General features: G+C 42.8%; 1 protein-coding gene across 4 annotated transcripts in view; it reads right to left on the minus strand.

Annotated features, from left to right (window-relative positions):
- Positions 1–15,916, minus strand: part of TCERG1 (transcription elongation regulator 1) — a 239,577-nt gene that overhangs the window by 36,655 nt on the left and 187,006 nt on the right. For all 4 annotated transcript variants that reach the window (XM_063928109.1, XM_063928106.1, XM_063928107.1 and 1 more), the window contains 4 exons: positions 2,743–2,907; positions 1,709–1,891; positions 1,346–1,525; positions 975–1,058 (listed from right to left, as the gene is read on the minus strand). In XM_063928109.1, coding sequence (XP_063784179.1) covers positions 975–1,058; positions 1,346–1,525; positions 1,709–1,891; positions 2,743–2,907 — 612 coding nt within the window. The remainder of the gene's footprint in view (positions 1–974; positions 1,059–1,345; positions 1,526–1,708; positions 1,892–2,742; positions 2,908–15,916) is intronic.

The following is a 15,916-nucleotide window of genomic DNA, read 5'->3' on the forward strand; positions in this document are numbered from 1 at the left end:
GAGCACAGGGCGCCAGTGGCGAATTTGCCAATCTTGGTGTTCTCTGGCAAATGCCAAACGTCCTGCACGGTGTTGGGCTGTAAGCACAACCCCCACCTGTGGACGTCGGGCCCTCATACCACCCTCATGGAGTCTGTTTCTGATTGTTTGAGTAGACACATGCACATTTGTGGCTTGCTGGAGGTCATTTTGCAGGGCTCTGGCAGTGCTCCTCCTGTTCCTCCTTGCACAAAGGCGGAGGTAGCGGTCCTGCTGCTGGGTTGTTGCCCTCCTACGGCCTCCTCCACGTCTCCTGATGTACTGGCCTGTCTCCTGGTAGCGACTCCATGCTCTGGACACTACTCTGACAGACACAGCAAACCTTCTTGCTACAGCTCGCATTGATGTGCCATCCTGGATGAGCTGTACTACCTGAGCCACTTGTGTGGGTTGTAGACTCAGTCTCATGCTACCACTAGAGTGAAAGCACCACCAGCTTTCAAAAGTGACCAAAACATCAGCCAGATAGCATAGGAGCTGAGAAGTGGTCTGTGGCCACCACCTGCAGAACAACTCCTTTATTGGGGGTTTCTTGCTAATTGCCTATAATTTCCACCTGTTGTCTATTCCATTTGCACAACAGCATGTGAAATTGATAGTCAATCAGTGTTGCTTCCTAAGTGGACAGTTTGATTTCACAGAAGTGTGATTGGCTTGGAGTTACACTGTGTTGTTTAAGTGCTCCCTTTATTTTTTTTTAGCTATATATATATATATATATATATATATATAGATAGACACACACATTATTTATATATATATATATATATATATATATATATATATATATAGACACACATTATATATATATATATATATATATATACACACACACACATATATACATACACACACACACACACACACACACACACACACACACACACACACTTACATACATATAGAGAAAGTAGCTAGAGAGATAGATGTCTCACCCTGTCACTGGAAGAATACTTAATGAACCGAGGGTCTTCTTTAATTACTTTCTTTACTTCTTTCCAAGTTGATGTTAAAGTAATCTGAAAACAGACATGATCCATTTTTATATAAAACAATCACATTATAAACTATAGGAACCAGCTAACAAAAATACATGTTAACAGTATTCTATTGAAATAGGGTTGGGTTCTACAGAAGAGAAACCTTGAGTTGCTTACAGAAAATACACCCCCAAAACTCACACCAATGTAAGACATTTGCATTATGCGAGGGGCATGAAACCAAGACTGATCTTGTATGAAACCTCTGGCATTGGGAATAATCAGCAGGGACACTGATTTACACACTGAGCAGCGTAGAGACTCACAGTGTAGGTTTCATCCAGGAGCTGTCGGAAATGCTCTCGCTTCTTCTTAGTAAGCGCATCAATGTGTTCATTGAACAGTTTTTCCTTTTCTTCCCTTTCCAACAATGAGCCGGACTCCCATCTATGATCTTTTCTCAGAGTTCTCCTGGTATCAGACCATGAAACATCTGATGATCGTACCTGTAAGAGAAAGAAAACTGGATGGGCGAGTGTCTCAAAGACAGACATGACTGGGTACTAGTCATGTTCTTTGTGTAATGTATTCTTATAATACAGGTAGAAGCAGCCATCACAGTATAAACAATCATTCACATAAGACTAATTCAAGCGGAAGCTGCCCAGACCCATAAATGCACTCATTACCATATCAGACAGAAGAGCTTTGAAATTCTGGATTGCTTCCTCTCGCTTGTGCTGCTCCCGCTCCCTGTCAATCTCCTTGGTTTGCTCAGATCGGGCTTTCTGCACTTCCCGCTCTCGTTCTCGTAAACTGGCCTCAATACGAGCCTGTCTCTCAAGTTCCTTCTCTTTTTCTGTATCTAAATTCTAGGAGAAGAAATATGCACAGATTGCCTTACTTCAAACCAGCACAAAATAAAAAAAACAACATCTTTTTCTACTGTAATAAACTCCTCTAGTAAGAGTTTTATTTTTTACAGCAATTTCTAAGATGTCCATTCCTGAAACAAATTGCTCCACCACATATTTCCATTTCTCTTTACGTTCCTATTCTCCAATAGAAATCGATAAGAGGCCTAGACAAATATTAAGCTAGATATACAAAGCAAAATTTTCAGCTGTTCAGTCCAATAATCGGAGTGTGCACACAGCAACAAGGGATGATTATTGCTCCAAAACCAGTGCGATCTAATGACTGGACTGAAACTGCTGCATATGTACAAAACTATAAGCCCACATCGTGCACATTTCCTAGTGTGTGCGAATTAAAATCTGTTTGACATTTCTGCTAACAGTTTATTTAAAAAAAAAATATATAACAGTTGATGATTTTAGGACAGATAATCGTTCGGATAATGACCAGAACATTTTGAATTTTAAGCGAAATTCAGTTAATGCAAGAAGTCTGCACGTTCAGAAATTGATCATTCCAGTCTGAGACGAATATTTCATTAATGAACACAATGAAATGTCACAGTTATTAGTAGGCCATCTGATATTATGTACTGTAACTAAACCTAGAACAAAGAACTGGATATATTTTTGGAGTTCGACAGGTAATTGAACCCCAGTTTTCTCATCTGCTTAATACATGTAATAAAAATAAATAATAATAATAATAATATTATTATAAATATAACTGTGGTCCTGCAAGCGTAGGGTGCTTTGCATTAAATGTAAGTGAATCCTCTTGACAGAACAAGGAAGAGAGCACGTACTTTCACTATCTTCTCAATGTAATGTTTAAAAAGTTCTTCCCGTGCAGACGAGCTTTCTACAGCTTTGTATCGGGGATCACTCTCTATTTTGTCTTTTAGTTTGCTCCAACGAGACTGTGCATCCAAATGATGATTTGATAACAGGTCAAAGAAGTCAAGTTTCACCTAAACAAAAAAAAAAAACTACACATGAGAACAGAAAAAGGAGAAAAACAAAATTCAGAAATGCCGTTAAATGTTATGAATAAATGTGCAGAAAGACAGGTTTATGATCAAAACATTCGCCTGGGTTTTTCTAGACATTTATAGATTACTGAAAGGTGTTGCGCTCAATCCGGGTGATTGGTCTGTTTATCCAATTAGTTGGTTAATATGATATGAGCCCTTGATTTCTTCAAGTATGGATAAGGATAAATAAATAATAAATGAGTAATTGGATTGATGAATGGTTAATTGTTAATTGAATATAAACCCTTAAATTCAGCAAATACTGGTGGGTATGTGATAAAATGATCAATGCATATAGATTTGAATGAGAAACTAATATAAAATAAAATAAAAATCAAATAAATTATGTATCAATTGGGTGCTTGGTGGTCCTATGTTTCAGATTGAAATGTATTGAAATCAATGATGATCATAAAAATTAGGTACAATGTAACAATTTATTGTATTTAACTAAATAACTAAATAATGTGAAGAGGAGTGCTGGATGGGGGTTCACTACGGCTGGCCGGCGGTCGGGCTCCCGGCGACCAGCATCCCGGCGCCGGGAGCCCGACCGCCGGCTTACAGACAGCTTGGCGAGCGCAAATGTGCCCCTTGCGGGCTCGCTGCGCTCGCCACGCTACGGGCACGGTGGCGCGCTATTTTATTCTCCCTCTATGGGGGTCGTGGACCCCCACGAGGGAAAATAAGTGTCGGTATGCCGGCTGTCGGGCTCCCGGCGCCGGTATACTGAGCGCCGGGAGCCCGACCGCCGGCAAACAATTTATTGTATTTAACTAAATAACTAAATAATGTGAAGAGGAGTGCTGGATGGCACTGATACGTAATGTCACTCTTGGTCAGCAAATAGTTTCAAACTAGCGGCGTCCCGCATGCATTTATTACTGTCTCTGTTAGAGTGCACTCTAGTTTTTCAGTCTCACAAATAGCGCTTATTCTGTATGTGCCACACTTGGAATCTTCACGGTGTGGGTATAGGGCAATTACACATGGAAGGTATGATAGGGAGGCTCTGGACTAATCTTACAGGCCGGTCTCCGCTTCCCGTGGTGCGCCTTGGAACAGACACCCCCTGAGAGCCGAGGCGCCGCACCGGTAATCTCGTCTGGGGCGAGGGAAAACTCAGAGAGCGCTCTCCGGAGCCGCCTAGTGAGTGACCCTCGCCGCAACAGAGGCTCGCTTCCTACCTTCTCCTGTGTTTGCCCAGTCCCGTCACCGGCTTGTCCGTCTTCTGTTGCTCAGCAACCTGGTCCGCTTCCGGGTTTCTCCCGATCACGTGACCGGGTCTTGTTAGATGTGAAGCTCGATGTATCTGGTATGCAAAAGTAGTTCTGCAGAACTTGAAAGTCTGTATGTCTTTACTCCAACGCGTTTCAGCCTTTCCAAGGCCTTCCTCTGGGAGAAGTGGATGCTTAGGGATCATATCCCAGTGGTTTATATGGGATCATTCTGTGACCTCATTAGGTCACCTGACATGGATAGAAGATTTCTATTGGTCTAAATGGATGTGCCTGTTCCAGTAACATTATTCATTACTTGATTACTCTATTTGTAATGATTAAATTGCTATTGATAAATAATACTGTGATAAATGAATGAAGTACAATCATATTAGGTACTGACTTGTAGATGTTGAACATTGTTAATTTTTGCAGTTCTAACAGAATTTGATAAATGATTTGTGAATGGATGTAGATTAAATTAAATATAATCATCTATATATATCTTATTGGCTGCCTATATATATTTTATTGTTGTTTGCATACTTGATTGTTACCTATGTGGGTACCCATTGCTCTTTATAGCAGATGGCTTTACTATAGGACTGCTAAAGTCTTAGTTGTGGTATAGTAGACGTTTCTTATTGTTTGCATAGATATTTATTTATTAATGCTTGAATGTTGCCCATGTGGACAGCCATTACTAGGTGCAGCAAGTGTTTTCTTCAACATACTGTTACAGTCTTGGCTGCAGCATTGAAGTCATTGTTTGCATATCAGTGATTTTACCTCATTGTCACGGTTTAAACCCTGTGTGGCTAATGTCTTTAATTCATACATCCATCTTAATTCTATCATGTTGAGTTTGGCAATATAGTCTCCTCCCCTCCAATTTGGCTGTACTTCCTGAATCCCTATGTATTTTAGCGATACGGGGTTACTGTTATGGTGATCTTTAAAATGCTTAGATAGGTTATGTTCCTCTAGTCCCCTTTTGATGTTGCGTATATGTTCACCTATCCTTACTTTCAATGGACGTGTGGTGCGGCCTACATATTGCTTAGTGCAACCACATTCTAATAAATAAATGACCCCTTTGCTGTCACATGTCATTCTCTCTTTTATGTTGTATGTTTTGCCTGTGTTGGTGGAATTAAATTGTACTGTTGGTTTTGTACTGTGCATTCCCCCATTCTTGCATCCTACACATTTTCCACAATAATAGAATCCTGATTTGGGTTTGGATTGACCAATGTGCGATTGTGTCAGTCTCTTTGGTTTTATGTGATTGTGAACCAACTTTTGTTTAAGATTGGGTGCTCTTCTAAATATGACCTTGGGTTTTGTGTCTAGAACATCATTGAGAATTTCATCTTCCTCAAAAACCACTGGCCACTTCTGATGGATGTGTTGCAGTGATTTTGCTTGCTGTGTTCAATTGTTCTTTGTCATCTTTCTTTTTATACTGTAGTAACTGTCCCCTATCTACCTCACCTACTTGGTTGTAAATTGCCTCTAGATGTTCGTCTTTGTATTCTTTCTCTCTGAATTCTGACATAATTTCCCTGCCTTGAATGTCAATCTGTTTTACGTGAGCAATTTCTCCTTATTCGTGTGAGTTGACCTTTCGGGATAGATTTTAGCCAGTTGGGGGTGGTGTCCACTGGTGGATAAAATGTAGCTGTTGACATCCACAGTCTTTTTGAAGGTTTTTGTATGCAGCTGATTGTCTTCTATAAAGAATTTGAGATCTAAGAAGTCTACGCTTGTCTTGCTATAAATGGTGTTGAATTGGAGATTGTTTGTATTCTGGTTCATTGATTGAATGAATTCAATGAGTGTCTCCTCATCGCCCCGCCATATGAAGAAAATGTCATCTATGTATCTCGTCCAGAGCACGAGACTCGTCCCCAGCCCCGACTTGCCCCACACATGGTGGTCCTCCCACCAGCTCATGAAGAGGTTTGCGTAGCTGGGGGCGAATCTCGTGCCCATCGCGGTCCCCTTTATCTGTAAATAGAATGTGTCTTCAAACCACACATAGTTGTGTTTGAGTATGAAATGTATGCTGTCAATAATAAATTGTCTCTGTGTATCTGGTAGGTCTTTATCCTGGTCTAGATGGTATTTGATGCTCTGTATCCCTTGGTTGTGGTCTATTACCGAATATAAAGATGCTACATCTGATGTCACTAGCCACATGTCTTCATCCCATTCTAGTCCTTGGGTTTTGTTCAGTATGTGCGTGGTGTCTCGCAAGTAGGATTTCTGTTTTTGTACATAAGGTTGTAGGCATGTATCCAGGTATTCTGACAAATGTGATGTTAATGAACCTATTCCAGATATGATAGGTCTACCAGGTGGATTGTTTGGGTTTTTATGTATTTTTGGCAAGTAGTAAAACACAGGAATAATCGGGTGGTGGTTCTGTATGTATTGATGTTCATGTTGGTTGAGGATCCCTACGTCTGCTCCTATCTGTAAGTGGTGGTTTAATTCCTTCTGGAATGTCAGGGTCGGATCTCCAGGTAGTTTCTGATATGTGTTTCTGTCTTCTAGAATCTTGTTTGCTTCATTGATGTATTGTGATTTGTTGAGAATTACTACACCGCCCCCTTTGATAAATTCAACACATATTTGGACCTGCATAAGTTTGCCAGAAAATTAACGCTTAAAAAATACTTTGCAACCACAACACCGGCCCCAGTCAGAAATCAAACAGACCCTGCCGGTTTTAGACATAGCACACTCAAACCACCGTCCACGTTCTATCCTAGCCATCTGAAAGGTACACAAGTAGATGCATTCGTCAGAATGGTAGAACGAGATATTGAAAAACTGAACACAAGCAAAATCACCAATAATTTGTCAAAACAAGAGAGAACGTCACTACAGGATCTACAAGACAATCATTCGCTCATAATAAAACCAGCAGACAAAGGGGGCGGTGTAGTAATTCTCAACAAATCACAATACATCAATGAAGCAAACAAGATTCTAGAAGACAGAAACACATATCAGAAACTACCTGGAGATCCGACCCTGACATTCCAGAAGGAATTAAACCACCACTTACAGATAGGAGCAGACGTAGGGATCCTCAACCAACATGAACATCAATACATACAGAACCACCACCCGATTATTCCTGTGTTTTACTACTTGCCAAAAATACATAAAAACCCAAACAATCCACCTGGTAGACCTATCATATCTGGAATAGGTTCATTAACATCACATTTGTCAGAATACCTGGATACATGCCTACAACCTTATGTACAAAAACAGAAATCCTACTTGCGAGACACCACGCACATACTGAACAAAACCCAAGGACTAGAATGGGATGAAGACATGTGGCTAGTGACATCAGATGTAGCATCTTTATATTCGGTAATAGACCACAACCAAGGGATACAGAGCATCAAATACCATCTAGACCAGGATAAAGACCTACCAGATACACAGAGACAATTTATTATTGACAGCATACATTTCATACTCAAACACAACTATGTGTGGTTTGAAGACGCATTCTATTTACAGATAAAGGGGACCGCGATGGGCACGAGATTCGCCCCCAGCTACGCAAACCTCTTCATGAGCTGGTGGGAGGACCACCATGTGTGGGGCAAGTCGGGGCTGGGGACGAGTCTCGTGCTCTGGACGAGATACATAGATGACATTTTCTTCATATGGCGGGGCGATGAGGAGACACACATTGAATTCATTCAATCAATGAACCAGAATACAATCTCCAATTCAACACCATTTATAGCAAGACAAGCGTAGACTTCTTAGATCTCAAATTCTTTATAGAAGACAATCAGCTGCATACAAAAACCTTCAAAAAGACTGTGGATGTCAACAGCTACATTTTATCCACCAGTGGACACCACCCCAACTGGCTAAAATCTATCCCGAAAGGTCAACTCACACGAATAAGGAGAAATTGCTCACGTAAAACAGATTATGACATTCAAGGCAGGGAAATTATGTCAGAATTCAGAGAGAAAGAATACAAAGACGAACATCTAGAGGCAATTTACAACCAAGTAGGTGAGCTAGATAGGGGACAGTTACTACAGTATAAAAAGAAAGATGACAAAGAACAATTGAAAGATGTACTATTCATAACGGATTATACACAGCAAGCAAAATCACTGCAACACATCCTCAAAAAACACTGGCCACTTCTGATGGAAGATGAAATTCTCAATGATGTTCTAGACACAAAACCCAAGGTCATATTTAGAAGAGCACCCAATCTTAAACAAAAGTTGGTTCACAATCACATAAAACCAAAGAGACTGACACAATCGCACATTGGTCAATCCAAACCCAAATCAGGATTCTATTATTGTGGAAAATGTGTAGGATGCAAGAATGGGGGAATGCACAGTACAAAACCAACAGTACAATTTAATTCCACCAACACAGGCAAAACATACAACATAAAAGAGAGAATGACATGTGACAGCAAAGGGGTCATTTATTTATTAGAATGTGGTTGCACTAAGCAATATGTAGGCCGCACCACACGTCCATTGAAAGTAAGGATAGGTGAACATATACGCAACATCAAAAGGGGACTAGAGGAACATAACCTATCTAAGCATTTTAAAGATCACCATAACAGTAACCCCGTATCGCTAAAATACATAGGGATTCAGGAAGTACAGCCAAATTGGAGGGGAGGAGACTATATTGCCAAACTCAACATGATAGAATTAAGATGGATGTATGAATTAAAGACATTAGCCACACAGGGTTTAAACCGTGACAATGAGGTAAAATCACTGATATGCAAACAATGACTTCAATGCTGCAGCCAAGACTGTAACAGTATGTTGAAGAAAACACTTGCTGCACCTAGTAATGGCTGTCCACATGGGCAACATTCAAGCATTAATAAATAAATATCTATGCAAACAATAAGAAACGTCTACTATACCACAACTAAGACTTTAGCAGTCCTATAGTAAAGCCATCTGCTATAAAGAGCAATGGGTACCCACATAGGTAACAATCAAGTATGCAAACAACAATAAAATATATATAGGCAGCCAATAAGATATATATAGATGATTATATTTAATTTAATCTACATCCATTCACAAATCATTTATCAAATTCTGTTAGAACTGCAAAAATTAACAATGTTCAACATCTACAAGTCAGTACCTAATATGATTGTACTTCATTCATTTATCACAGTATTATTTATCAATAGCAATTTAATCATTACAAATAGAGTAATCAAGTAATGAATAATGTTACTGGAACAGGCACATCCATTTAGACCAATAGAAATCTTCTATCCATGTCAGGTGACCTAATGAGGTCACAGAATGATCCCATATAAACCACTGGGATATGATCCCTAAGCATCCACTTCTCCCAGAGGAAGGCCTTGGAAAGGCTGAAACGCGTTGGAGTAAAGACATACAGACTTTCAAGTTCTGCAGAACTACTTTTGCATACCAGATACATCGAGCTTCACATCTAACAAGACCCGGTCACGTGATCGGGAGAAACCCGGAAGCGGACCAGGTTGCTGAGCAACAGAAGACGGACAAGCCGGTGACGGGACTGGGCAAACACAGGAGAAGGTAGGAAGCGAGCCTCTGTTGCGGCGAGGGTCACTCACTAGGCGGCTCCGGAGAGCGCTCTCTGAATTTTCCCTCGCCCCAGACGAGATTACCGGTGCGGCGCCTCGGCTCTCAGGGGGTGTCTGTTCCAAGGCGCACCACGGGAAGCGGAGACCGGCCTGTAAGATTAGTCCAGAGCCTCCCTATCATACCTTCCATGTGTAATTGCCCTATACCCACACCGTGAAGATTCCAAGTGTGGCACATACAGAATAAGCGCTATTTGTGAGACTGAAAAACTAGAGTGCACTCTAACAGAGACAGTAATAAATGCATGCGGGACGCCGCTAGTTTGAAACTATTTGCTGACCAAGAGTGACATTACGTATCAGTGCCATCCAGCACTCCTCTTCACATTATTTAGTTATTTAGTTAAATACAATAAATTGTTACATTGTACCTAATTTTTATGATCATTGATTTCAATACATTTCAATCTGAAACATAGGACCACCAAGCACCCAATTGATACATCATTTATTTGATTTTTATTTTATTTTATATTCGTTTCTCATTCAAATCTATATGCATTGATCATTTTTTCACATACCCACCAGTATTTGCTGAATTTAAGGGTTTATATTCAATTAACCATTAACCATTCATCAATCCAATTACTCATTTATTATTTATTTATCCTTATCCAGACTTGAAGAAATCAAGGGCTCATATCATATTAACCAACTAATTGGATAAACAGACCAATTACCCGGATTGAGCGCAACACCATTCCCAATTATCCATATAGTCCCATCAGGTCAGTCACCTGAAGGTGTAGCAGCTCGTCCACACAAATAGATCCCAGTGCGCAGGTTATCACATTTCTATAGATTACTGAAACACCATTAAGTACACTGGCACAAAAAAGTTGTATGCTCCTTCATTTCCTTAAAGATAATTGTATTTGGATAGAAGCTTATTAAGGTAAATAAATATCTCTCTCTATATCTATCTATCTATCTATCTCTCTCTCCTTTTCTCGTAGTCCATAAGGGCAATTGGGGGAATCTAGTACGATGGGGTATAGACGAGGTCCAAAGGAGCCGGTGCACTTTTAATTTCTTCAACTGGGTGTGCTGGCTCCTCCCCTCTATGACCCCTCCCACAGGCAGTTATAGGTAAAATAGTGCCCGAAGGAGAAAGGACATACTTGAGAGAAGGAACAATGAGTGGCAGTGATCGCGCTGATCAAAAAAAAAAAGTGGGTCCCAGGGACCCCTCACTTTCAAAAATAAGAATTTACTTACCGATAATTCTATTTCTCGGAGTCCGTAGTGGATGCTGGGGTTCCTGAAAGGACCATGGGGAATAGCGGCTCCGCAGGAGACAGGGCACAAAAAAGTAAAGCTTTACTAGGTCAGGTGGTGTGCACTGGCTCCTCCCCCTATGACCCTCCTCCAGACTCCAGTTAGGTACTGTGCCCGGACGAGCATACACAATAAGGGAGGCATTTTGAATCCCGGGTAAGACTCATACCAGCCACACCAATCACACCGTACAACTTGTGATCTAAACCCAGTTAACAGTATGACAACAGAAAGGGCCTCTTAAAGATGGCTCCTTAACAATAACCCGAATTAGTTAACAATAACTATGTACAAGTATTGCAGATAAACCGCACTTGGGATGGGCGCCCAGCATCCACTACGGACTCCGAGAAATAGAATTATCGGTAAGTAAATTCTTATTTTCTCTATCGTCCTAAGTGGATGCTGGGGTTCCTGAAAGGACCATGGGGATTATACCAAAGCTCCCAAACGGGCGGGAGAGTGCGGATGACTCTGCAGCACCGAATGAGAGAACTCCAGGTCCTCCTTTGCCAGGGTATCAAATTTGTAAAATTTTACAAACGTGTTCTCCCCCGACCACGTAGCTGCTCGGCAGAGTTGTAATGCCGAGACCCCTCGGGCAGCCGCCCAAGATGAGCCCACCTTCCTTGCGGAGTGGGCTTTTACAGTTTTAGGCTGTGGCAGGCCTGCCACAGAATGTGCAAGTTGAATTGTGTTACAAATCCAACGAGCAATCGACTGCTTAGAAGCAGGTGCGCCCAACTTGTTGGGTGCATACAATATAAACAGCGAGTCAGATTTTCTGACTCCAGCCGTCCTTGCAATGTATATTTTTAAGGCTCTGACAACGTCCAACAACTTGGAGTCCTCCAAGTCGCTAGTGGCCGCAGGCACCACAATAGGTTGGTTCAGATGAAATGCTGATACCACTTTAGGGAGAAAATGCGGACGAGTCCGCAGTTCTGCCCTATCCGAATGGAAGATTAGATAAGGACTTTTATAAGATAAAGCCGCCAATTCAGATACTCTCCTGGCAGAGGCCAGGGCTAGTAACATAGTCACTTTCAATGTGAGATATTTCAAATCCACCTTTTTCAATGGTTCAAACCAATGGGATTTGAGGAAATCTAAAACTACATTTAGATCCCACGGTGCCACCGGAGGCACCACAGGAGGCTGTATATGCAGTACTCCCTTGACAAAAGTCTGGACCTCAGGGACAGAGGCCAATTCTTTTTGGAAGAATATTGACAGGGCCGAAATTTGAACCTTAATGGATCCCAATTTGAGACCCATAGATAATCCTGATTGCAGGAAATGTAGGAAACGACCCAGTTGGAATTCCTCCGTCGGAACCCTCCGATCCTCGCACCACGCTACATATTTTCGCCAAATGCGGTGATAATGTTTCACGGTGACTTCCTTCCGTGCCTTAATCAAGGTAGGAATGACTTCTTCTGGAATGCCTTTCCCTTTTAGGATCTGGCGTTCAACCGCCATGCCGTCAAACGCAGCCGCGGTAAGTCTTGAAAAAGACAGGGACCCTGCTGTAGCAGGTCCCTTCTCAGAGGTAGAGGCCACGGTTCGTCCGTGAGCATCTCTTGAAGTTCCGGATACCAAGTCCTTCTCGGCCAATCCGGAACCACTAGTATTGTTCTTACTCTTCTTTGCCGTATGATCTTCAATACCTTTGGTATGAGCGGCAGAGGAGGAAACACATACACTGACTGGTACACCCAAGGAGTTACCAGTGCGTCCACAGCTATTGCCTGTGGATCTCTTGACCTGGCGCAATATTTGTCCAGTTTCTTGTTGAGGCGAGACGCCATCATGTCTACAATTGGTCTTTCCCAACGGTCTATTAACATGTTGAAGACTTCTGGATGTAGACCCCACTCTCCCGGATGAAGATCGTGTCTGCTGAGGAAGTCTGCTTCCCAGTTGTCCACGCCCGGGATGAACACTGCTGACAGTGCTATCACGTGATTCTCCGCCCAGCGAAGAATCTTGGCAGCTTCTGCCATTGCACTCCTGCTTCTTGTGCCGCCCTGCCTGTTTACATGGGCGACCGCCGTGATGTTGTCCGACTGAATCAACACCGGCTTTCCTTGCAGGAGAAGTTCCGCCTGGCTTAGAGCATTGTAGATTGCTCTTAGTTCCAGAATGTTTATGTGAAGAGACTTTTCCAGACTCGTCCATACTCCCTGGAAGTTTCTTCCTTGTGTGACTGCTCCCCAGCCTCTCAGGCTGGCGTCCGTGGTCACCAGGATCCAATCCTGAATGCCGAATCTGCGGCCTTCTAATAGGTGAGCCTTCTGCAACCACCACAGAAGTGACACCCTTGTCTTTAGTGACAGGGTTATTCGCAGGTGCATCTGCAGATGCGACCCTGACCATTTGTCCAACAGATCCCTTTGGAATATTCTTGCATGGAATCTGCCGAATGGAATTGCTTCGTAAGAAGCCACCATTTTTCCCAGGACTCTTGAGCATTGATGTACTGACACTTTTCCTGGTTTTAGGAGGTTCCTGACCAGATCGGATAACTCCTTGGCTTTTTCCTCTGGAAGGAAAACCTTTTTCTGAACCGTGTCCAGAATCATTCCTAGGAACAGCAGACGAGTTGTCGGGATTAAATGGGATTTTGGAATATTCAGAATCCACCCGTGTTGTCTTAGCACCTCTTGAGATAGTGCTAAAGCTGTCTCCAGCTGTTCTCTGGACCTTGCCCTTATTAGGAGATCGTCCAAGTATGGGATAACTAATACGCCTTTTCTTCGAAGAAGAATCATCATCTCGGCCATTACCTTGGTAAAGACCCGAGGCGCCGTGGACAATCCGAACGGCAGCGTCTGAAACTGATAGTGACAGTTTTGAACAATGAACCTGAGGTACCCCTGGTGTGCGGGGTAAATCGGAACGTGTAGATACGCATCCTTGATGTCCAAGGATACCATAAAGTCCCCTTCTTCCAGGTTCGCTATCACTGCTCTGAGTGACTCCATCTTGAACTTGAACTTTTTTATGTAGAGGTTCAAGGACTTCAGATTTAGAATAGGCCTTACCGAGCCATCCGGCTTCGGTACCACAAATAGAGTGGAATAATACCCCTTTCCTTGTTGTAATAGGGGTACTTTGACTATCACCTGCTGAGCGTACAGCTTGTGAATGGCTTCCAACACCCTCTCCCTTTCGGAAGAGACGGTTGGTAAGGCAGACTTCAGGAAACGATGAGGAGGATCCGTCTCTAATTCCAACCTGTACCCCTGAGATATTATCTGCAGGATCCAGGGGTCTACCTGCGAGTGAGCCCACTGCGCGCTGTAATTTTTGAGACGGCCCCCCACTGTCCCCGAGTCCGCTTGAGGGGCCCCAGCGTCATGCTGAGGTTTTTGCAGGAGCCGGGGAGGGCTTCTGTTCCTGGGAAGGAGCTGCCTGTTGGTGTCTCTTCCCTCTTCCTCTGCCTCGTGGCAGGTACGACAAGCCCTTTGCTCTCTTATTTTTGTAGGAGCGAAAAGGCTGCGGTTGAAAGGTCGGTGCCTTTCTCTGTTGGGGAGTGACTTGAGGTAAAAAAGTGGATTTCCCGGCAGTAGCCGTGGCCACCAAGTCTGATAGACCAACTCCAAATAACTCCTCCCCTTTATACGGCAAAACCTCCATGTGACGTTTTGAATCCGCATCGCCTGTCCACTGTCGTGTCCATAAGGCTCTTCTGGCTGAAATGGACATAGCACTCACCCGAGATGCCAGTGTGCAAATATCCCTCTGTGCATCACGCATATAGATAAATGCATCCTTTATTTGTTCTAACGACAGTAAAACATTGTCCCTATCTAGGGTATCAATATTTTCAATCAGGGATTCTGACCAAACTACTCCAGCACTGCACATCCAGGCAGGTGCTATAGCTGGTCGTAGTATAACACCTGCATGTGTGTATATATTCTTTTGAATAACTTCCATCTTTCTATCTGATGGATCCTTAAGTGCGGCCGTCTCAGGAGAGGGTAACGCCACTTGTTTGGATAAGCGTGTGAGCGCCTTGTCCACCTTAGGGGGTGTTTCCCAGCGCGCCCTAACCTCTGGCGGGAAAGGGTATAATGCCAATAACTTTTTTGAAATTATCAACTTTTTATCAGGAGCAACCCACGCTTCATCACACACGTCATTTAATTCTTCTGATTCAGGAAAAACTGTTTGTAGTTTTTTCACACCATACATAATACCCTGTTTTACGGTATCTGTAGTATCAGCTAAATGTAACGTCTCCTTCATTGCCAAAATCATATAACGTGTGGCCCTACTGGAAAATACGTTTGAATTTCTACCGTCGTCACTGGAATCAGTGCCCGTGTCTGGGTCTGTGTCGACCGACTGAGGCAAAGGGCTTTTTACAGCCCCTGACGGTGTTTGAGGCGCCTGGACAGGCATTAATTGATTGTCCGGCCGCCTCATGTCCTCAACTGACTGTTTAAGGGAAGATAAACCATCACGTAATTCCACAAATAAAGGCATCCATTCTGGTGTCGACCCCCTGGGGGGTGACATCTGCATATTTGGCAATTGCTCCGCCTCCACACCAATATCGTCCTCATACATGTCGACACCACGTACCGACACACACCGCAAACTCACAGGGAATGCTCTAATGAAGACAGGACCCACTAGCCCTTTTGGGGAGACAGAGGGAGAGTCTGCCAGCACACACCACAAAGCGCTATATATACAAGGGATATCCTTATATTAAGTGCTCCCTTATAGCTGCTTTAATATATATATATATAGC

The sequence above is a fragment of the Pseudophryne corroboree genome, chromosome 6, assembly GCF_028390025.1.
Source record: "Pseudophryne corroboree isolate aPseCor3 chromosome 6, aPseCor3.hap2, whole genome shotgun sequence".
Taxonomy (NCBI): Eukaryota; Metazoa; Chordata; class Amphibia; order Anura; family Myobatrachidae; genus Pseudophryne; species Pseudophryne corroboree.